This window comes from Fistularia commersonii, chromosome 3 (assembly GCF_037954325.1).
Source record: "Fistularia commersonii isolate RoL2024-O1a breed Wild chromosome 3, RoL_Fcom_v1.0, whole genome shotgun sequence".
Lineage (NCBI taxonomy): Eukaryota > Metazoa > Chordata > Actinopteri > Syngnathiformes > Fistulariidae > Fistularia > Fistularia commersonii.
Genome location: NC_141286.1, coordinates 17,220,757 through 17,243,951, shown reverse-complemented (window position 1 = coordinate 17,243,951; position 23,195 = coordinate 17,220,757). Strand labels below are relative to the sequence as shown.

Genomic DNA, 23,195 nt, shown 5'->3' with positions numbered 1-23,195 from the left:
GCAGTCAACTGGAATAGACGATAAATGTTAGAATATAAATTTGCTGATGTTTCCAAGAATACTGGAGAGCCTTGACTAAATCCACACAGTTCCAAGCGCTGGGTGCCTGAGCAGGATTTGTGACAGCACAAATATCTTGACGCAAATCTTGATCTGATACCCAATATACAGAAGCGTGATGTATAAATCTGTAGCCCTCAATTACAAACACAACAATTTTTTTATCTAAGAATAAGGCATCTTTTGTCCAGTATTTTAGTATGTAAAATGTTAGATACTGGTTATTCATTTAGTCTGGATATTTAATGAGGTAGGAGTGAATTCTAAGTATTTGACTTTGCCATTATGTTATCCCTATAAACATACAAAATATATACTTTATATATTTTTTTTATGTTATGATAGATGTAATGACAAATAGTAGTTTTTAAACCCTGGCAGTCCAAAACCCAATATTTTATCTTCAGAGCACTTGCAAGAGATTTATTAACCACTGTCAAAAATATTAATTACAAGTTATTTATTAATTTGCAACAAAAACTGAAGGTATATATATAGTAGGATGTTTAAAGGCACATTGGGTTTGTTATAACTTGTGTTTTGCTTTACAATATTGTCCTTCTATAGAACAGCTTCTAACTTGAAACATAACATTTCTGCAAAAGCGTGAAACTGGGAACAACCTGAGTGACTATTACAGGACTATTAATGAAATACCTTTCCCCGATGGGGAAAAAATGAATTTCCCCTATGGGGTTAAATGAAATTTATCTTATCTTACTTCCCTTGTCTATAAAAATTGGTTTTCCAAACAGAAGCACAATGTCGTTTGGAAAAGCACAATAAAATGGTGTAATTTTAATCTGTAGTAACTGGTGCTGTTTTATATTATGCAGTATCATATGTACAACATTCAACTGAACAAGAAACCTCTTTGTTATTCATTTTATTTCTTCTTAATCTCCTTTCTCTAGCACTGAGAAATTTTCATTCATGTAGCATGTCTGAAAAATATTCTTACACACGGATGGTTTGCATTCATGCAACAAATAGCCACTGAAGAGGATAGAGATACGACCTGGGCTGGGGTTTGATTCAAAACAGTCTGGTCCTCTAGGGCTTTTTTGTTCCCCTGAAATTATTTTAGCAAAGTTGTGGCAATCAAATCTACTGACTTTGTGAGTTGGTTATTTCCAGAGGAAATCCTAAATATTTTAAGACTACAAGATTCACGCAAATAGCCCTTGAAAGGCACCCTCACTGTAAACAATTCTGAAAATCACTTTGCGGAATTAACTTTGAAGTCAGTCAGTGCTAGTGGAATGTATACTGAAAAAATAAACAAATTAAAACATTTTTTCAGGAGTACTATTCCCTATCCAGGATTCTTTTCTTCAGGTGTGGCAATTCTCCAGATCTTCTGTGCTCATTACACACTGACTGTCCAGACAAAAAAGTGGTAAGAAAACAGACTTCTGCTCAGTTTCTTGACCATTTCTTTGACTCGAGTTTGACCTCAGCCTTCCTGCTCTTGGTCTCGCTGCTCTTTTTCCAGATCGGTTTTCCCAGGGTCCGGCTCGTCATTCGGCTTTGGGCTCTGACGCTCTTGCTCATCATCAGACTCTCTACGAGGTGCAGCCGGATCTCGAACGACTCCCTCCATCTCCACCTCCCCCTCCAGTTCTTCCTCAGTATCCTCCTCCACTCGACCCACCGTGTCAGGGATAATCTCCACCTCTATGTCTGAAGAGTCTTCGCTCTCCTTGAACCACACTGTCTTCTGACCCTCTTTCCGCTTCCTGGTCAGAATGGACCTCATGCCCTGCTCGTCCCTTTCCCCCCTGCCTCTTCGGGAGGGTCTTACAGAGGGGCTCCCCTTGGGGACATGGTTGGAAAAGACACTGCAAGTTGAGCAATGACGACTCCGTCTTTCCAGGGGGATGTTTCGAGCCTGGGGGAAAGTGCTCCGTCTGGGTATGGCGTTATTCCAGCGTCCAGATCCTCCGCGGCCCCCGTCTGCCTCATTCTGGAACCCATCATTGGTGTACTGGAGGGAGTCGCGGTGACCTGAACGAGGCTGGTCAGACTTCAGACAGATACCCAAACACTGTAGGCAGAACAGAGGCCCTTTATTAACGTAGCCAGAAGAAAGGAACATGATCGGGCTGGATAATGTAACTAGTATTCATTTTTTTTACATTAGCATAGCCACATCACTGGTCTCATATTATGGGAAAATTGCATGTTTATGTCCTTTTTGGCACAATAATTCATCTCAACATTCTATTCAATCCTGATGGACATAAATGAACTCCTCATATTTAATATATTTATAACTTATAAAATAAACAAATGTGATTTTAAAGAAAAGAAAATCCCCCCTCTTTTTTCCTGTTATTATTCTAAAGCAGTATTGATGACATAAGAATGAAATAAGTCTTCAGTCCTCCAAGTCCTGGCAAGACCCAAGAGAAGCATGTTCTCTCATTCATATTTTTTATCACAATGTGAAGACAATGTTTTCAAAATAACTTATCAAACTAACCTCGCATATTTTGTCAATACCGGCGTTTCCCTTCCATAACCGGGAAATCAAGAAGCCAATCACAATGAGGCAGAGAACCAACAGTGCTGCCATGACCAGCCCGAGCAGCGCCATGTCACCTGCACGATAACCTACATTTGCAGGGGATGGGACGGCGACGGCTGTGGAGAAAATGAAAATGACACCTACTGAATTCATGTCCTACTTTTACTAAAGAACATTTAACATTTGTGGCTGGGATGAGATCAAATGACTCACGGTCATACCACTGTCTGATCTGATCATCAGGACATCTGGCCAGGTCTTTGTGTCACTAAAAAGTGTGACTCTTAACTGTGTAACTTTGCTACGCGCAGAAAAATTTTAAACCTATGTCTTTCTATGTGTATGCAGAAAGAACATTTATGATTCAGTGCAGTATACTTAGAACTGATTGGATTAGATATAGTCAGATTTCTTGTTAAATGTTTCATGAATCTGTCCTCTGAAATTAATTTAGATTTTTGATCATCATTTCATTTACATTCCAGGATGATAGAGTGGCATAAACTTGATTCATGTTTGCATAAATGTAAAGTAATAATAAATATGTCATTCTATCTATTTGGTGCAACAAACTTATAAATGTAAAGTGCCAATCAGTGAGATCTTAATGTGAAAACAAGCAGAGCTGTGGGGAAATTGTGTGTCCTACCAGGTATGACCTGAACGGAGAGCGCAGCCGAACCAAACTCCCCTGTGGTGGTGTCCAATGCTCGCAGCTGCATTCACAATTAACACATTTTAAGTCGCTATTTAAGCCTCACATCTCACAGTTTGAAATAAAAAATGTCTCAGTAAATATGTACGTTGTAGTGATTGTTTGTGCTTTCCTCACCTGCAGTGCAAAAGACTCAGTCTTCACAACTCTCTTCAGGATCACAAAACCGTCTGATGTCACATTGACGTAGCTGCTGTACTGGATTTCATACTTCACGTCTGGATTCACACCCTGAACCACACATCAGAGGACTGTTTGCCTTATACTTATCATTGTCTTACTTTTCTTTTATAGGGATAAGCAGACTTTGTGAAATTATTCTTAAAAAGAATAAGGTTTCCCAGTAAACTGCCACCTTACCTTACCTTACCTTACTGGGATGTGCAAACCCCTCTACCGTGGTGGAGGGGTTTGCGCATCCCAGTAATCATGGGAGCTATGCTGTCGGGGCCTTTATGCACCTGGAAGGGTCACCCAAGGCAAACGGATCCCAGGTGAGGGACCAGACAAAAGTGTGGCTCAGAAGACCCCCGTGAAGAAGACAATAATTGAACCCACTTTTCCCTTGCCTGGACACAGGTCACCAGGCCTGGGAGCGGGGCTCGGAGGCAAGCGCCTGGAGGCCGGGCCTTAGCATAGTCGGAACAACATGGGTCCCTGTACCCCTGGGCTCACAGGAAGGGCCAGGGACGTCGGGTGCAGTGTGAGCCAGGCAGTAGCCAGAGCTGGGGACCTTGGCTGTCCGATCCTCGGCTGCAGAAGCTGGCTCTTGGAACATGGAATGTCACCTCTGGCGGGGGAGAAGCCCGAGCTGTTGCGCAAGGCTGAGAGATTCCAACTAGATGTAGTCGGACTCACCTCGATGCACAGTGTGGGGTCTGGAACCAGGCCTCTCGAGAGGGGCTGGACTCTGTTTTAATCTGGAGTTGCCCCCGGTGAGAGGCGCTGGGCAGGTGTGGGCATATTGATTGTCCCCTGTCTAAACGTTGTGGTTCAACCTGGGGGACCCGAACAGGGTAGTCTCCCTCCGGCTTCAGGTGGGGGGACGAGTTCTGACTCTTGTTTGTGGCCATTCACCCCACAACAGTTCAGTTTACCCACCCATCTTGGGGTTCCTAGAGGGGTTGCTAGAGAGCACTCCTACTGGGGATTCCTTCGTTCTACTGTGAGACTTCAATGCTCACGTAGGCAATGACAGTGGGACTTTGAATGGTGTGTTGGGAGGAACGGTCCCCCCAATCTGAACCCGAGCGGTGTTTTGTTATTGGACTTCTGTGCTCATCACATACTGTCCATAACAAACATCATGTTCAGGCATAAAGGTGTCCATATGTGCACTTAGCACCAACACACCTCAGGCCACATTTCTTTGATCAACCTTGTGGTCGTATTGTCAGACTTGCGGCCGCATTGAGACATTGAGTCAAAATGGGCCATGTTCTTTGCTTCCATTGACGAGGCAGTAGACTGGAGCTGCAGCTGTAAGGCGGTCAGGGCAGCAACCCTTGAATCCGCTGGTGGACTCCAGCAGTAAGAGATGCCGTCAAACTGAAGGAGTCCTATTGGGCCTTTGTGGCCTGTGGGGCTCTGGAGGCAGCTGACAGATATCGGCGGGCCAAGTGTCATGCGGCTTTGGTGGTTGTCAAGGCAAAAACTCAGGCATGGGAAGAGTTTGGGATGACTTCTGGAGGATGACTTCTGGCGGGCATCGAGGAGATTCTGGTCCACCATCCAGCAGCTCAGGAGGGGGAGGCAGTGCTCCGTCAACACTGTGTACAGTGGAAGCGGGGCGATGCTGACCTCAACTGGAGACATTGTAGCTCAGTGGCAGGAATACTTCCAAGACCTCCTCAACCCAGCTGAAATGCCTTCTAATGTGAAAGCAGAGCAGGTGAACTCTGGAGTGTATACACCTGTTTCCAGGGCTGAAGTTCCTGAAGCAGTCAAAAAGCTCTTCAGTAGTGGGTCCACAGGGGTGGATTAGGTGCGCCCTGGGTGCCTCGAGACTCTGGATGCTTTAGGCCTGTCCTAGCTGACACACCTCTGCCGGATTGCGTGGATGTCGGGGACAGTGCCGCTGGACTGGGTGGTGATCCCCCTTTTTAAAAAGGGGGATGGAAGAATTGTTTTCCAACTACAGAGGGATCATACCCCTCAGTCTCCCTGGTAAAGTATATTCAGTGGTGTTGGATCCAGGAGGGGCAGTGTGGTTTTCATCCTGGCCATGAAACATTGGACCAACTTTATACCCTCAGCGGGGTAACATGTAGACAGCTCAACCAGTCTAGATGTTTTTTGTGGATCTGGAGAAGGCGTTTGACCGTGTCCCACAGGCAGTCTTGTGGGGGGGGGTCTCGTCATATGGGCTGTTCGGTCCCTGTATGATCGGTATCAGAGTTTGGTCCGCGTTACTGGTTGCAAGTCAGATCCGTTTCCAGTGAGAGGTGGACTCCGCCAGGGCTACCTTTTATGGACAGAATTGAGGGATCAAGGCAGGATCGGTCTCTGCTTTTTGCAGATGAAGTGGTTCTGTTGGCTTCATCAAGCCATGATCTCCAGCTCTCACTGGAACACTTTACAGACGAGTGTACGGCCAGGATGAGGATCAGGACCTCCAAATTCAAGACCATGACGCCAACTGGAAACAGGTGGAAAGCCTACTCCTGGTCTGGGAAGATGTCTTGCCCCAAGTGGAGGAGTTTAAGTGTCTTGGGGTCTTGTTCACGAGTGATCGAAGGATGGCGCAGGAGACCAACAGGTGGATCGGTGCGGTATCTGCAGGGATGCAGTCTCCATACCGGTCTGTCAGGGGAAAGAGGGAGCTGAGCCAAATAGGCGAAGCTCTCAATTTTCAGGTCGATCTGCATTTCCAACTTCACCTATGGTCACAAGCTGTGGGTAGCGACAAAAATAACAAGATTGCGGATACAAGCGGCCAGATATGAGTTTTCCAGGATGGCCGGACTCCCCCCTAGAGATAAGGTGAGAAGTTTGGTCATCCAGGAGGAGCTCGGAGTAGAGCCACTGCTCTTCCGCATAGAGAGGAGTCAGATGAGGTGGTTCGGGCATCTGGTCAGGATGCCTCCTGGACGCTTCCCAGGGGAGGAATTCCAGGCATGTCCATCTGAGAGGAGACCATGGGGAGGACCTAGTGAACACCTTGGGGTCCCCCCAGAGGAGCTGGACCATGTCGCGGGCGAAAGGGAGGTCTGGGCCTCACTGCTTTGTCTGTTGCCCCTGTGACCCGACTCTGAATAAGCGAGGGAAGATGGCTGGATAGTTGGAAGAATAAGGTTTACACAGTACATTTAGGCTATCTTAGGTCATAAAATTTATACGCCAGCACCTCACAGACACTTCCATGCACTTATTGTGACTTATTAAGGCATCAGGACTTTTTACTGAACAATAATTAATAAAAAAAAGTTTTGATAAATCATTGATTCATATTTTGTAAAAATCCTCATCATTGTGTCTGTGCATTGTTTTTTTTTCATCCTTTTATTGCATTTAAAACCTGTTTGAAAAATGACAAATGATAGTCTCATCCAAGTTTTATAATTGTATAACATGATGTATTTTTTTCATGATATATACACATTGTAACCTGACCGCGCAGAGTGAACACTTACACTGGCGAAGTCTTCATCCCGGGCTCGGACCCTGAAGGGCCGGTTAGTGCTGCGATCCCGGAGAACCATGCTCTCAGGGACAGAATTGCTGTAGATAAAGCCCTCGTATCGCTCCTTTTCAAAGCGAGGAGGGTTTCTGCTCTTCTTCATCACTTCAATGGTCACCTGTGTAACTGCAAACTGATCCCTGTTGGTGACCTGTGATGCCTGAGTGTGATGTACCAAATATTTTGTCAGTTGAGGTTTCAAAGGTGTACAGAAGCTTTAAGGTGCCTGCAAAATCCAAAGCTACTTTTTTTTGCTACAACATTTATCCTTAGATAGATTCATCTTTGTATCTATTTATCATTACTACCAGGACAACGTGCAAAATTCACACAAAAAGGACAATTGAATTATACCTTCTTGCTTTATAGTTATTGTAGCTGTATGTGGTAATATACTCATATTACAGCCTGAAATATTCCCTTTTCACATTTTTTTAAATTCCATAGCAATCCTTTTATGACAATTTGTTTGAAATTAGAAACAATAGAAAAATAATATTTTTTCTCTTGTTTATGTTTACCAGAACAGTGAGGGTTATTGGTCCAAGAATATCAGCAGCTTTTGCCATGGTGATGTTCCCCGTTTCCTCATCAATCTGGAATATGTTTCCCTCATTGCCTGGATGATAATGTAGATAAAAAGATACAAATGTATTCATATATATCTATTTTCAGCTTTGTAGATTGTGTTTTTTTTGTTTTGTTTTGGTTTTTTTTGCTTTTGTTTTCAGGGGGGTACAAGTAACAAGTTTTTCACTATTTAAGTTTTGTTTTAAAAAAAAATTAAAGGTATATATATATACTAGGGAACACACAGTTGTTTAATTTTTACCGTCTATCTGATACAAGTTGCAGTATATCTGGTGGTGTAAATACTATAGACATGTGTCTCTGGTGGAAATCTAGCTTAGTGAAGATCAGTACTTGTTCAATATTTAATGTGTATTAATGGTTGTTGATTTTTTTAATCTAAACAGAAGCAGTTCATTCAATGTTTAAAAAGTTTAATGGAAAAAAAAGGCATTATTTATTCTCATAATACCATGTTGTTTTTTTGTTAGAGCTCCCTTTAAAACATCCACCAAGTAAATGTTATATTAAATGTAATTTTAAAACTGCAGCATTACAGTTTGGTAGCAAATGGAACAATAGTAAATATATAATGCCGGCAATATAAGCTACAAATAACTGATACATCTGAATAGTGAAAATCCAACCTCTCAGTATTCTGTAGCTGATCTGCTCGCTCCTGTTCTTGTCTCCATCTCTGGCAAACACCGGTCCAGGATCGAGAGCTAGCGGCCCTTCCTGTGGAGTAAAACCACCAGCTGTTTCTACAGAAAATATTAATGCTCATTTCAAATTAAACTGGGTGGACGATGAAATAATATCAACTTAAGATAGAGATATTTTTCAAACACTATGAGGGTGATGTAGTTTTTTCAAAGGAATTTGTGACTGGCTTCTGCCTGCTGAAAATGAAGGGCTTCCAGTGTTTCTTTTTATCATTTGTTGATGCAACGCTTCCCCCTCGCTTCCAAAGAAGGAAATTCAAAGACAAATATCTATCAAGAGCCCATGAACTGTTTTCCTGACAAAATCACAGTGATATCGCATGGCATTTTAGTCAGTGGATATAGGGGATACAAGTGCAACAATGGATCAAAACGATCAATCATCATGATGATGATTCTTACACAATGTACATACAGTATCTGCACAGTGTCCCGTTGGTACACAAGATAACAAGTATATAGATTTGAAAAACCTTGTTTATGATTTTGATTCAACTGGGTGGATACAAACTGCTGAAAGCAGAGTAAAAACCCCATTGTTGAAATCATAAATTTTCTTTTAAATTATGCTTTAATTGATTTTTGAGTAAATACTGAGTGTTAACATTTACACAACTTTAAATTCCATACCAGCAAGCCCATATATATGTGGATACCTTTGAATATAGTAGCCAAGTCCGCTTATGTGTGGTGTACCATAAAGATGTCTGCATGGATCATCGTGAGCTGTAAAACTTTCCTAAAAACCTGCAGTTTTCCTTGAAATACAACGTTGTACCTCAACTTCAGCTATAAAATGTTACCGTTGTTATAGATTTCGCCTTTGCAATGGAATAACATTACATCGGTCCTATCTTGTCTTATTCTACAAAAATACATCACAAGAAAAAGATCTGACCTCTTTTTCCGTGAGATTGACTTTGCCTCTGTAGCCAGTGCTCACACATAGTTTGGCAATTCCCAAGGTGGCCCTCGAACAAGGCTGAAACCAGGGGGGCCGGTTATCAATGTCCTTCACATGCACTGTGATGCTGGCCACTGATGTGAAGAAGGGCTTGTTGGATGCTGAGCCGTTAAACGTGTCCTGGAACATGAAGCACATTTCAGAGGTTAAAGGCCACCGTGCTTCACCTCGATATTGAGTGATTACGTAAGTATGGGTGATTTTGAGCAATACTTTACCTGCACATGTAACACCAAAGAGATCTTCTGGACAACATCATAGTCAATGATACTTTTGACCAGTATTTTCGGAGTGGTGATGTTCTCTAGGCGGAAGTATTTATCCTGGATTACATGATGACACAAAGACAAAAAGAAATCTAAATAATAGTCACATAATAATGATAATACTGGTGATGATGATGATGAGGATGATAATATGTGTACAAACTGTAGACAGTAAAAGTATATTTCACAGTCCCATTTTATAAGATTCTGATAAGAAAAAGCATGAGTCGTGATCTTACTGTGGCAGACTCTAAGCGATAATATAGTGGCTGTGAATCAATGTCTGTAGCTTCTATCAGTCCGATGCTGGAGTTGATTGACGTGAGCTGCAAGAGAATCAACCCCAAAAGTGAAATGACACAAATATTACAAAATGTTGAATTCAAATGTTTCTCACCTCATTCACTTCTAGGACGTAGTGGGTTTGTGCAAAGTTTGGAGGGTTGTCATTCACATTTTCAACCAGAACTTCAACAGACTCATTGATCTCAAAAGACACAAACAATTCAGATTTCAAAATGCATTATATTTTAACATGAAAATAGAATTGAATGTGAATGTTCATGGTTCATTATCCAACACATGAGCGTGGATCCATAGCAGACACTGTACAACAGGCTGGTCTTATGATTTTATATATATATATGACGGCTGTGGAGGATCCCGGTCATCCAGGTCATGGTCAAAATCTTCTTCTCGTAGCAACTGGACTTGATTTTATTCCCTTCAAAAGGGAAACGGATTCGCACTCTAACAGATGAATCTGTATCACTCGGCTCAACTCGGCTCCTTTTTCGGTGTTGTTGAGTTTGTCCTACTCACAGACGTGGTATCCGGTCCTATGCACTGCACCCACACCACCAAGGCGGCACTGGACAGTGACTAACACACAAGTCAAAGATTACATATATAGGAATAAAATTTCAATGTAGAGCATAGCAGCACTGGTTGGCAATACCAGCATCAGAAATATTAACAGGTGAATAAAAAATCTCAATATATGAGGACACCAAGTCAGAGATAAATAGAAGGAAGTATGCTTTGAAGAGAACATAACACAAACAAGATGGTTGCTAAACAAATATTGAAATTTTATGGTTTAAACACTAACAAGAGGTTAATGCATTGTCAAGCTACATTACCTCAAAGTCCAGTCCTTTCTTTACCATCAGGGAATTGGCTTTTAGATAAAACAAATCCTCAGGATTCACCTCGACAGTTAGGGTTACATCACTCGCAGTTTTGATTTCAACAACCTCAACATCAGCCGTGCTGTTTTCTTGGACAGCAATAGGGCCAGGTGGCACTGTGCAAACTAAGAGAAGCACAAAGAAATAATAATAAATGATGAGCTCTGGCACTTAGCTGATGACTTGTTATGATAAAAAAAAAGGAAAAACAAGAAAAAGTATTACAGATATTTAAACACTACCCTTAACACTATATGCACTAACTAAAAATAATAGATCGTTCTCAAGTTCCTTTACTGATATGTACATCTAACCCCATCAATTTCCCTTCTCGTGCACTAAACACATCCAAGACCCTGAGACAAAACAGAATGTCAGTGTTGCAGTATGCCAAACTTGCTACAGTTTTTCAAGTCTCATGGGGAAGTTAGTCAAAGTGTTATACCTGTTTACTTCATTAAAGGTAAAGTATGAAAGACAATACATAAATACAACTTCTTTGTGGTGACTTAACGTAACATGTTAAATTAACATAAATGACTCCAATAATTATATTTTTACATATTTGTTCCAATAAGCTGATAATGATGTAGCTTATTAAGATGTGCCGCAAAATATTATGTTTTGTCGGTTATTAAATTAAATGACTTATGATAATATCATTTCTTCCAGGGCTGTATTGGCATCCATTTTTTTTTTCTCTATTTCTAAGCTCATTGAAATGTAACAGATATCAGGTAATAATAAACACAAGTGATGGAATTCCTAACCAGGGTGAAAAACAATTATTATTGCAGACTACTTCCATTATATCATTGCTTCTCAAATAGTGGGGCCGGTGTGACCCCGGGGAACATGTTTATGGTGTAGTATTAGCTCACACCTAATACTAGTATTAGAATTTGGTGTCGTATGCCTTTTTTTTTGCACCGAGCATGCACACACACAGCACAGAGCAGGAAATATGAAGTGCATTGAACAAATCCTCAAGAGACACCATGGAAAAATATCTAGCAGGGATGATAAGAAAGGTGGTGAGAGACGGAGATGATTAGACAAATGAAAGACACCCGAAAGCTAAGAAAAGGGGAGACCGGTGTGTTTACAGTGTCTGAAAAAAGTGTTAATGTTACTGATTTGCTATTTGAATTTATTGTTATTATTTATTGATTTATAAAATTGTTCAGTCAGTCAAAAAATGTAAGAAAAAAAATTATTTGGGGGAATTTCAGGCAAATTGATGCACTTTAAATTTTTTCTTTATGTTGATTACGATACACTGTTATGCAGAGGTGTACATATAACAATTTTATAGACAAATTATGCTTTGTAGTTGCAGCAGTGAGTGGAGGGGTGCGCGAAATGTTTTCTTCTTCCTAGAGGGGTCATAACAGAAAATAATTGAGAACCACTGTATTACTGAGTAATCAACTCAAGATTCAGTCATACAGTACGTTGTAAAGTTTAATCATCTTAGAATGGAGGCTGTTATGATGATACAATTTATCAAGGTCAAGGTTTATGTAGCTTTTGGTAACAAGGAGATAACTGGCGACTGTCTAGTTGAAAAAAGTACTTGAAGTAAAAAGGCATTTGAAATAAGTCCTCATGTGACGAGGAGGATTCTGAACTATTCACTTGAAGAGAAAAGAAGAAAAGAAGAAAAAAGCTTAATACCCCCATGTGACAAACATATAATTGTCAAAAGCAGAGAGAATGTCCTAAGTCCCTGACCTGTTTAAAGCATTCTTAGCAATAAGAAACACAAATCAATGTCAGAGTCAAATTTAACAGGCTTATACACTCCATGAATTCATTATCACTGTTCAACTTTGTCCTAAAGCTGTAAGCATAATAAACACAATGTTTTCCATATAAACAACACTGTTTTTATATGTATTTTTTTTAGTTGCTTAATAAAATAACAATTTGCTGTGACTAATGACATTACTTTTAAATGCTATCTTTTTAAAAATAAATATCAAATTTGATAAAAATTAGGATTTAGGCTATTTAATTTGGAATGACGCTTTTTGCAGATATGAGGTGGCAGCCAGTATGGGATTTTTGTTCTTCAGCAGAACGTGAGGCTAATGATAGAACAAACAGAGCTTTTATTTCAAAACACCTGCCACTATTTCCTGGCTAATCCCATTTTGAGCTAGTATAATGGAGAATGTGCTTTAGAGCAACGTCTGGGATAAATTTCCTTTCAAAGAAAGTGAGAGTACATTTCAAATAATTCACAAGTTCTGCAGAGTAAAATCTGATCATGTGTTATGTTCCTCTTGACTTCAAGGATACGTTCCTTTGTGTTCGAAGGTGAAAGTGATATTCTATAATAAATACATTTTTCCCACTCAGCTAAACGCCTCATCCATAAATGCTAATTAAATAACTTCAAATCATCATCTCTGCCTCCAGAAATGAATCTAGAATAATGAAAATATTTTAACTAAGCTATGAGTGCTGTATAGTTATATAGGCTGGTTACATGGGATGGTTGGTAAAAAAAATATTGAAATTTTATGATTTTAACATTCAAAAAGAATCATGACACACTTAAAGGGCAATTTTTATGTGTGTATATCCTGAAGATTATAAATTAATTTTATTTGCCGTTTCAAAAGCAATGCTCTCAGAAATTACAAAAGAAGAGCAATAAAACCAAATGTAGTTACTGAACTTTGTAATTACAACTATGGCAACTTAATGCAAACTGGCCCAAAGACCTACTGCTCAGTCCCAAGTGCACCCACTATTTACCTATAATCTTGTGCAACAATAGTACTGATCATCAACAATATATGCATTACTAATAAATTACTGTCCAACTCAGAACAGTCAGAAACATCAATGATCCAGTTACAAAGATGTCTATACAAGACCATAATGAACTGCTATATTAACAACGTTCAACTTTGCATTTTGTTTTGAAGCATCATTTTGGAAGTTAGCGTTGTAAACAAAAACTTAGATAAGTATGACCTGCATCGGTTGGTGAAAATGGAAAGTGGAAAATGAAAATTCAACAACAAAAGCAACCAAGGAGTACTAAAGGTGGGAGGGGATCTGGAAGCCAGGAGGAGTTTCCACCCTAATAATGCAGTTCGAAACATGTCATTTAATCTTTGACCCCTTCTGATCCTATAACTCCCTAGTAATCCTATTGCCTTAAGTAAATCAGTAATGTCATGAAGTCCCAAGCTTACACTAACGTCTTAAAAAAGTGAGAGCTTTTTACACTTACGAGTTAAACATCAATTTTCTGTGAATGAAATCAACAACAGGTGTAACTGTCTGCCAAAAGTCTTGGGTTGATAGTTTTTGTCCCTTGATTTGAAAATCATCTAGGAATAAAATATTTTGAAAGGCATTTTTATAGAAATTAGCTTAAAATGAATAAGAAATTAACTTGAAAAACTCCCTCAAAATCCCAAAAAAGACAGTCCATATTTCTCCATATTGGGACATATTATTATTATTATTATTATTATTATTATTATTATTATTATTTAATAAAATTGTTGTTGTTGTTGTTGTTGTTGTTGTTGTTGTTGTTGTTGTTGTTGTTGTTGTTGTTGTTGTTGTTACATGTCAAATCTGGTAGGAAATCAGAAGGAACTCAAACAGCATAAATATATTGCTTCTGGGAAATTAGAAGCACACTATGATTTTCTCCATTAATGCATACATTTTTTTTATGTATAAATGATCGTCATGTAGTCAGATAGATGCTCTGGGCTATTACACAAAAGTGCAAATAAAGCACCCCTCATGATATCGAAAGAACACATGCAATGTCTTTAAGTTTGGTTTGTGCCATGTGATTTTCCATCCCAAAAACTGCTGGCTATTACAATACTCTATTTTTATTTATTTTATTTTATTTTATTTTCTGTTTTAAATTGACCTAAATTACTCTGAATGAAACACTGCAAGGGAAAAAATATTACACGCTTCATTGGGTGGCTCCAATCGCCATGGAGGATGGCAGCATCAGGCATGAAGCCTCATATATATCAGCATCTCTCCTGCGGCCCTTAACCAAGATCAGAGCTCTACTCACGTCTTTGAGCAGCACAAACTGTACAAAAGCAGACGGTAACGATACATCCAAGGAGAAAGTCCACACTTTTGCTCTTCGGTTTCTCTTCCATGTCCTGATTTCAGTGGCAGCAACAAATGAAGTCCCAAGGAGGATGAGGAGCCCGTGGTACCAGCTGGTACTCATCCACATAATGCCCCGTCTGTGCGCCTCTGCGAGTGGGAGTTGACTACAGTTGCAATGTTTGTGACTTCATCTGACGGGCACATATTGCATGAAGCGCCTGCCAGTAGAGAGACTTACAGCCTCCTACTAAAATATTTGCATCTGTTTTAGCTGGACGGGTCAGTCAGTATTGGTGGCCCTGCTGCATCCTGGGAAAAATGTTGTCAGCTGGAAACATTTCTCACGTACAAATTTGATGCCCATTAGAAAGTCACTGGGAGAAACGTGAATAACAAACCTGCAAATAAACAGACGTATGATCCCAACTATAATTCAGTTCCACAAATGAAAGACAGCTCCAGATGCTCACTTGGTCATTATCTGAGTTGGGCTCAATACTCAACAGTCCTTTAACTCCAAACCTTTAACTCTTAAGAAAATGAATTAATAATGCAATTTCTCTTTGAAAAGTAATTTGTTGCATTTCTTATGCCTGTTACTGGTGTCTGCAAAACTATGGTTCGAAATTAATATCATGGTTGTAACTGTCACTGGCAACAAATGAGGACAATTAACTCAAGTAGGAAAATAGACAGAATATAATTTTTATAATATGACATAATTAATCTAGGTAAGCAAAAAACACATATCTTATATTTCTCAAATTGTTAATTATGTAAGACTAATAATATGTGACATCAATCTGTTACAGATGGATGTACTTTTAATTTTATTCAATGCATTAAGGAAGAATATGGATTTTTTTTCTTTTATTTTTCATTAAAATATTTTGGGAGTGTTTTAATTTGAAGAAGGTTCATTAAATATGTCGAGAACTGCTGCCATTGTAAAGAATGACCTGTAAGAAATGTTTAGAATTGTCTGGTGTTCTCCCTGAGTGACAGTGTGACCAACTATGATTGCTGATTTACTCTCATCATACTTACAGTATTGCAAAAACAACAATCAAACCAATAAACCCCAAACTCAGTTTCATGATTGCGCCTTAGCAACATCTTGCCAACAAAATCCATTATCCAGTCTCATAAATGCTATGTGCCGCCCAAATTTTTTTTGTTCAGTTTATATTATCAACCAAGAGAAATAAAAAAGGATACAAAAGTGAACCAACTTCTATTGCTGCTCGCCAGTAACTATGTGAACAGAATATGTCTGTATGGACCTTGAATGACTTATAAGGCGACTTAAATAAAATGTATTATAATTGTTATTATTATTACAATAAGTTCTTAATAGCAAAGCTATCCGGATAGTAGGCAACAGCATTTGCTGCATTACTTCCATGTTGTTGGATACTGTAAGTAAGTCATTAAACTTTAATGCATATTGCATCGCATATCCAGGTTAGAAGTGAACAGGAAAGCCAAAGCTGTACAATGTTCAGTGGCTCTTGCACTGCAGTAAGCTGATTATTTTTTGTTTTACTATCTTCAAAAGTAACAATTGACGCTAAAAGCGTTAGATATGTTTTCCTGCTGTCTGATCTCTTGTATAGTAACAATGACACACACTAGCACAAGCTCAGACACATAACTGCTTCATGTGGGCAAGGCAGTGCTTTGTACATAAACCCGCCTGTGAAATGTTCTGTCTAGCATACAAGCATACACACACTACTGCCCCCATTCTCACCCCCTCCTCCTCCTCGGTGTGGGAACAACAAGCTCACAGTGTCATGATGTCACAAGAAGGCCATATATTCTGCTCCATGCAGACATGATCCTCAGCAACATAAGCACAAAGCTGCTGCTCTCTAGCTCTGCATCCGTTCACACTGGAGCAACAGCCTCTCGGTCATTACGTCACACTTTGCTTTGGGGAAGTAAGAGCTGTTCCCTGGCCACCAAGAGGCGCCTCAGCTCCTCAGAGTGTCAGCTGCACCATGGTCGGAGAATTTCCAGAAATTAGAAGTTCAAAAATATTTAGAAATGTTCCATTCAAGCAACAAATATTATATAAAATAAATAATAAACCTGACATTTTCATAAAATATAGAGATATTGAAATTTGCACCACTTCAATAAAAAGTAATTGTTAAAGTGATAACAAAAAGATTATCAAGATAAAAAAAGCTTATCTTTGCACTCATTACAAAGTCTGAATAATTTAATGCGAACACAACGGCAATATTTATGTTGTCAGCATTGTTTTAGTTGAAGTTGCAGCTGAATATAAATTGACCTTTTGACAAAACAACAGATGTTGCACATTAAGGGTCAAACAAACTTTTGTGCTAAAGTTTGTAACTTCTTTTTATCATTTGCGTGCTGAATGTCCATCTATTGTTTTTTTTTTGATATGCTGTGAGCCTCTCAACCTCATGGTGGTGCTATTATGGTGAAAGATAATTAGTGGGTAAATAAAACTTTGGACTTTTTACTAACCCTTTTTATACAATAATTTGTTCAATGCTGGTGATGTAACAGTAACTTGATGGAGTTTAGCAGAGAAGCTAATCTCATTAGTGGCCTGCTCAATGGCATTCCTGTTCCAAGGAGCTGCAGCCTTCAGTCTTTTATTTATTTATTTTTTTAGAAGGCAGTTCCTAAATTTAACATAAACGTATCTATCTTATTAAAAAACGTTGTTAATTCTACCTTGCAGAAACAAACAAATAAAACCGATTCTGATTGCAAGCTGTTTTTTGGATCAGCAGAACAGTGCCCAGTTTGCAGACATGTCTTTAGTTGCTAAAAGGGAGCTTAGAATTATCAATGCGCAAAAAGTAAACAACAAAAATTAGAATATAACAATAATAATAATAATAATAATAATAATAATAATAATGAGAAGAGGAAGAAGAAGAAGAAGAAGAAGAAGAAGAAGAAGAAGAAGAAGAAGAAGAAGAAGAAGAAGAAGAAGAAGAAGAAGAAGAAGAAGAATGGTGTGGTGCATTGGTTAGCACTTCCATCATTGCAAAAAGGTTTGATCCAAACAGGAGCCTTTTCTGAGTGGAGTCTCCATGTTCTCCTCATGTCTGTGTGGGTTTCCTCTCACAGTCCCAAACATGCAGTAGAGAAGAAGAAAGAAGAAAGAAAGGTAGGTGGGTTCATTAGAGACAATACATTGCAAAGACCTGTGGATGAGCGAGTGAATGGTTGTATATTTCTATACCGGTCAAGGGTGAACCCTGCCCACTCAGTCACATGGGCTCCAGCCCCCCCAAAACCCTGACTTCAGGATAATCGGCAAGAGGATAAATGGATAAGTGTAATAATAATACATAATCATAACAATTATTAATATTATTATTACATAGTAAGCAGGCTTACTTAGTTGTGATGTTCTTCTTTCAGTGGGCTGTGAAACGGCCTGCCCGTATTGACAGCATCTTCTAGTCTTACAGGAGTTTTTCCATGTGACATCAAACACTACCAGTCATAGGATACAGGCCTGTCACATGGATGTGAAAATTAGAAACAAGCATGAATGGCAAACTGTGTGTCTACTGTCAAGTCCCGGAATCCTGTAGCCACAGTATGAGTCTGATGAGCTTTACAGGAATACAGCTCCTCTGCATTTGTGCTTTGCTGCTGACCTTTGACCGAAAAAGGAGCTAACAGGTTTAAACTGGCCAAACGGAACAGTTGGCTGATGCCTTGGGATAATGTGGCAGCTTGTTGTCACTTTCCATTCATAGACGCACATTTGATTTATTTATTCCTATAGTATACCTCTTCATGTGTTCGTTTAAGATTCCTTGTATATTTTAGATGTTTCGTCAGAAAATCTGGTTTACTATTGCATATTAGCATAATGAACTGTCCTTATATGTAACTGAAGCCTGAAAATATATGTATTTTTATTGAGACACAGATTCTGGTGCATTCTGAAATCTCTAACATAGCAGCAAACATAACCTCAGAAAAGAAACCATAATGCAAGTTTGACTGAAAAGGTGAAGTTCTTGTGAAAGAAAGTAACTATTGGAAAGTAGTTCTCTTCAGGCCCAGTAAAGGCAATAGAATGTCCTTCAAAACCAGAGTCTCTCTTCATTTCATAAGAATAGCAAACAGGAATGCTTTTTTAAAAACTGCTCAAGACACATCACAAAAAAATTCAGTGGACAACCAGGTTTATTTTTCTTCTTTTGTAAAGTTCCACAGAGCAGGAAAAAAGAGAAACTCCCTGCCATTTAAGGACCCCTTAAATGACAAGGATTTTAAAATAATTTGCTTCTATAAAATGATCATCTCCCATGGTCTTTATGTAAGACTGTATTATTTGGTTTTCAATAAAACCTGCTTGCAAATTTTGCAATATCTGCAATAAATGACATTGTCTGCTAACTTGATAAAGGAAAAAAAGAAACACAATCAAATAAATATTTCTTGCGGCTGTTATAGAATTAGTGTAATTTCTAGTTGGATATTTATTGGAGGTGCCATCCAGTCATTTTTGCTGGTCATGTAAGCGAGTGAAAATATTTTTTTCATCCAGTAGCAAAGCTTATTATGTTTGGTATGTTGAAAATGTTTTAAAGCAAAACAAGTGTTTAATACTGGATACCAAGAAAAATTATCTCTGGGAAATAAATGGATAATTCCAACAACTTTTAACTCAATCCTTGATTTAAATTCCAAGTAGAATATGTTTAGTGTCTTTGCTGCTCAAAATTTAATTTGAGGATGTGTGTATTTTTTCTGATTCATTCATATTTTCCATCTCATAACCTCCTTGCCATGAAATGGCAATATAGAGTGATTTGACTGGGAGTTAAAGCTTGAAGTGATATTTCTGCAATTTTAATTGGGTTATTTAAAAAAGATAGGTTCATCTGAGTCAAAAACTTTTTGTTTTTTTATTCCCAGTCTGGTCCAACTGAGCCTTATATTCACAGTTTGGTGTAACAGATTCTAAAATACAGACTGAGTCATATAATAGAAGTCATGAATAAATGATGGTTTCTTTTTTTAAACTATGTAAAAGTGAGCTCAGATGGGTTTCGTCAGCAATGTGCTCCCTGGGCTCAACCACATTTTATCCGTCAGTGTGTTGCCGACGTCAGAGGTGGAAGCACAGACTGCTAAAATCTGAAAGTTTGTTCAGGGCCAAGACCATACACGAGTGGATTTGATCTAACCGTGTAATTTCTCTGCCTCTTTTAATTTTATCATTGTCTTTGTGCTTTGTGTGATTTTTAAGAATTTGTTATTGTCCCCCTGTTGTGTTAATAGGCCCTCAGTAAGCTGCCAGACACTTTTATCCATAAGCCCTCTTTCTATGAGTGTTTTAACCCAGCTAGGAAAAGGGTTCTTCACAAATAGCTCAAGCTGCCCTTTACCAGTCCCATTTACCAGATAAGGGGCTTATCTTTCATTTATGTGCGTGTGTGAGATATCCTGCAGTGTTGAAAAGCCATCAGATGCTCATTCAGTAACACACTGACCTCTTAGCACTGTGGTCAAGCTGCAGGAAACTACCACTTAAAGCGCACCCAGGGAAAAGAGAAAGACACTGCTCACTGGGTGGTAATAACCGTTTCAAAAGGGTTTTGTTAAGGACTGATGGTTATTTGATCTTTCATACATGTTTGCTGATTAATGATGAAGATGGAAAAATTATTCCTTTTTCTTTCTGTTGAAAACTTCTTAAAAACATATTCTGCTCACAATTGATTTGACTTTTGTATTCAAGACAAGACAGGATGCAATAACCCTTCATTAGTTTAGGTAAAGGTCAAAATTTTGGTGTTATTAATTGATATTTTAAAAAATGATCGCACGCTTAGCCTTTTGCCATTTAGTTGAAGTGAACTGCATGATTATACGTTCAATGTTTTCGTTTGTTAATTGAATTGTTTTATAACCATTTGCTCCAAATTATTATAATATATTACAATACATTGTTTGTATATCATAATACATTGTTTGAGGCAGGGGGAAAGGCTTCAGAAGACTGTGAAACATATGGATTGACAAGAACATTCTTCATGTTAGTTAGTAGAAGGTGATAATATCGTAACTGAACGACTGTTTTTTCCACCAGAATAAATATGGAATTCCACAGTTTTTCCCACAAGAAAAACAATACTCAACATAAGTGTGAGGAATTTCATCTATCACTTATATTTATCAGCAAAAGTGTTCATGCCATGTTTCGTTAATCCATGACGCGATAAGATATATATAAATTTATCTATATGTATCTTCATATCTCAGTAAATGAATTGTCTCTTTGTAGGAGATAGTGTTTGACTAATTAATGAAGGGAATTTCAGTGTAATGATTATCTTGCAGATTAAAAGCAACCAGTGCTAGTTTCATTAATGCAAATCTAACAGTAAAGGTTCTAGAGGTATGCTCCTGAACTTGCTTCTGCACTGAATGTGTCACAGCTTGTGACACATTTTTTGTTTATTTTTCTTTTTAAGAAATATTCCAATCTTTTGGTTGAGACATTTTGGTGGGAAGCAGATTGTTTGTGGAAAGGCTGTAGCATGACAGACATGATGCTGGAGTGAAGACAGGAAATCCACTGAGCTCAGCTGTACAATCAGAAAGTGCAAGGTAAGCAGGGGTTCTTATGGTGCAATAAGAAAAACATATAATTTTAGTCATTAAAGAGACAACAAAGAATCTGAGCCTTTGCACCGAGAGAGTAATTCTGTTTTGGCTGCCCATGTGTTTGGAGCCATCAGGTGAGGATAGCTGGAGTTTAAATGTGATACTGGGGTGTCCCAGAGGAATGGGCTTCAGCTGTTGTCCTGTTTTCAGTGTGTTCAACAGAAAAGATGATAGAGCCCCGATGCCTGACCAAAAAAATCTCAGCTTGCTACAACACTATCCTTTGGTTTGTCAGATGGTAACTTCAGTGCATCCCCAGTGATGGGTATTCAGTGACAGTTATCCTTGGGTGGGTGAACTGGAATCAGCGAGGCAAGCTGGCCACCACCACTAAATGAATGATGTTTATGGATGATTTTATAAATTTAGTTTGAATTATTACTGTTTTCCTGCATGAAATTGGTGCTGGCTCACAAACACCTTCTGTTCAGGCTTCCTGGAAAGCAGCCCATGTTTTCAGCAGCTTAAAGCAGAACTATTTGGTTCGCAGGGGAGAAACTGCATTATACACAACGGAAACAAGTACTATCCTTGTGTATGAATAGATAAACAATGTACTGCAGACCGCTGCAAACGCTTATTGACCCTTTTTCATCCGCTCAACGATTTGTGTTCTGTTTGTAAAAACACAAACACTGAATTCACCACATTCACAAAGCAAAAGACTGTTGCTGTTCTCAACTATTTTCTATGGAGAGGAATATGCTATAATTCTGTTTGTATCTGTTATATTTATTGGTGCAGTTTCCAATTAGTAACTCGGAGAACTTGATTTATGGATTTGCTTTAATGAATCTGAGACAATATCTTGTCTTTTCCATTAGGCAGTGACTGTACTGGTACTGGTACTGGTCCCATGTGTTATTTAGCACCGGGTTGCATATAAGAATAAATAACATGGATTTTCCATTCTATTGAATATCACTCCTGCAGAATCAAGCTCAGGGCTCTCAATGATTCAATGTGAGGGTAAATTGTATTATCTATGTTCTTTGTAGTCTTGTCATGAGTCATGTTTGTTCACTGCATCTTGAAGGGTGGTCTAGAAAGTAGTGGTCTAGAAAAGGTTTTGGGACCACTGGGGTGCGTATCAGAAAAATAAGAAATCTAAATTGACAGATGCCAGTGCAGTTGTTAGATTTCCATGTGAGGGATAGTTTTTGCTTTTTCTGCATAACCTAGTTCTCCTCTGATTGATTAGGTACATGAGTAAACAGAATGAATTGGTAGTTTAGAACAAAACAACTAAGTACTAATTCATAAAATTTAGACTTCCATTGCACCTCTAAGACACCTCTGAGTTTTCTTCATTCATGCATGACCATCTGAGTACAGTGCAAAGAATATTGTTGAGGTGTTACTGTGATCAAAGAGTTGTGAACATGTGATACTGAGGGACTGTAAAGATTTCAGGGTCTAAAATTAACATGGAACTGGATTTAATGCAATCTGATGTTTATACGCATGATGTATTTAACCAAAATGGCTGCTTGCCGTCATCATCTAAAGAGGGGAATGACAACAGTTCATACAACAAGCCATATAAGAGCTAGTACTTAACATAATTTTTCCTAATGTTAGTAGTTTGCAAGGTAAAACTGGAAGTACCAGTTACAGCTGAAATAATTCACAAATGCCACATTAATACCCATCAGCCGTATTTGTATGTTGCCTCCAATTTATTTTGGCATCATCA

General features: G+C 38.8%; 1 protein-coding gene across 1 annotated transcript; it reads right to left on the bottom strand.

Moving 5' to 3' along the window:
* Positions 1-1,377: 1,377 nt before the first annotated feature.
* On the bottom strand, positions 1,378-14,987 carry cdhr5a (cadherin-related family member 5a). The gene is made up of 14 exons (XM_086143900.1): positions 14,769-14,987; positions 10,652-10,824; positions 10,332-10,391; positions 9,907-9,996; positions 9,749-9,835; positions 9,462-9,566; positions 9,178-9,363; positions 8,202-8,292; positions 7,506-7,603; positions 6,938-7,144; positions 3,423-3,536; positions 3,240-3,306; positions 2,546-2,706; positions 1,378-2,107 (listed from the first exon to the last, which is right to left on the bottom strand). Exons 1-14 carry the CDS (start codon positions 14,857-14,859, stop codon positions 1,517-1,519), a joined length of 2,121 nt encoding a protein of 706 aa, XP_086000026.1. The 5' UTR covers positions 14,860-14,987; the 3' UTR covers positions 1,378-1,516.
* Between the last annotated feature and the right edge of the window lie 8,208 nt (positions 14,988-23,195).

Coding starts and splice junctions, on each gene's coding strand:
- cdhr5a (XM_086143900.1), bottom strand. CDS start 14,859: ATGGAAGAGAAACCGAAGAGCAAAAGTGTGGACTTTCTCCTTGGATGT. Junction 8,293..9,177: donor TCAATCTCACGGAAAAAGAG/GTCAGATCTTTT, acceptor TTTACTCCACAG/GAAGGGCCGCTAGCTCTCGA. Junction 7,604..8,201: donor CAGCTACAGAATACTGAGAG/GTTGGATTTTCA, acceptor ATTATCATCCAG/GCAATGAGGGAAACATATTC.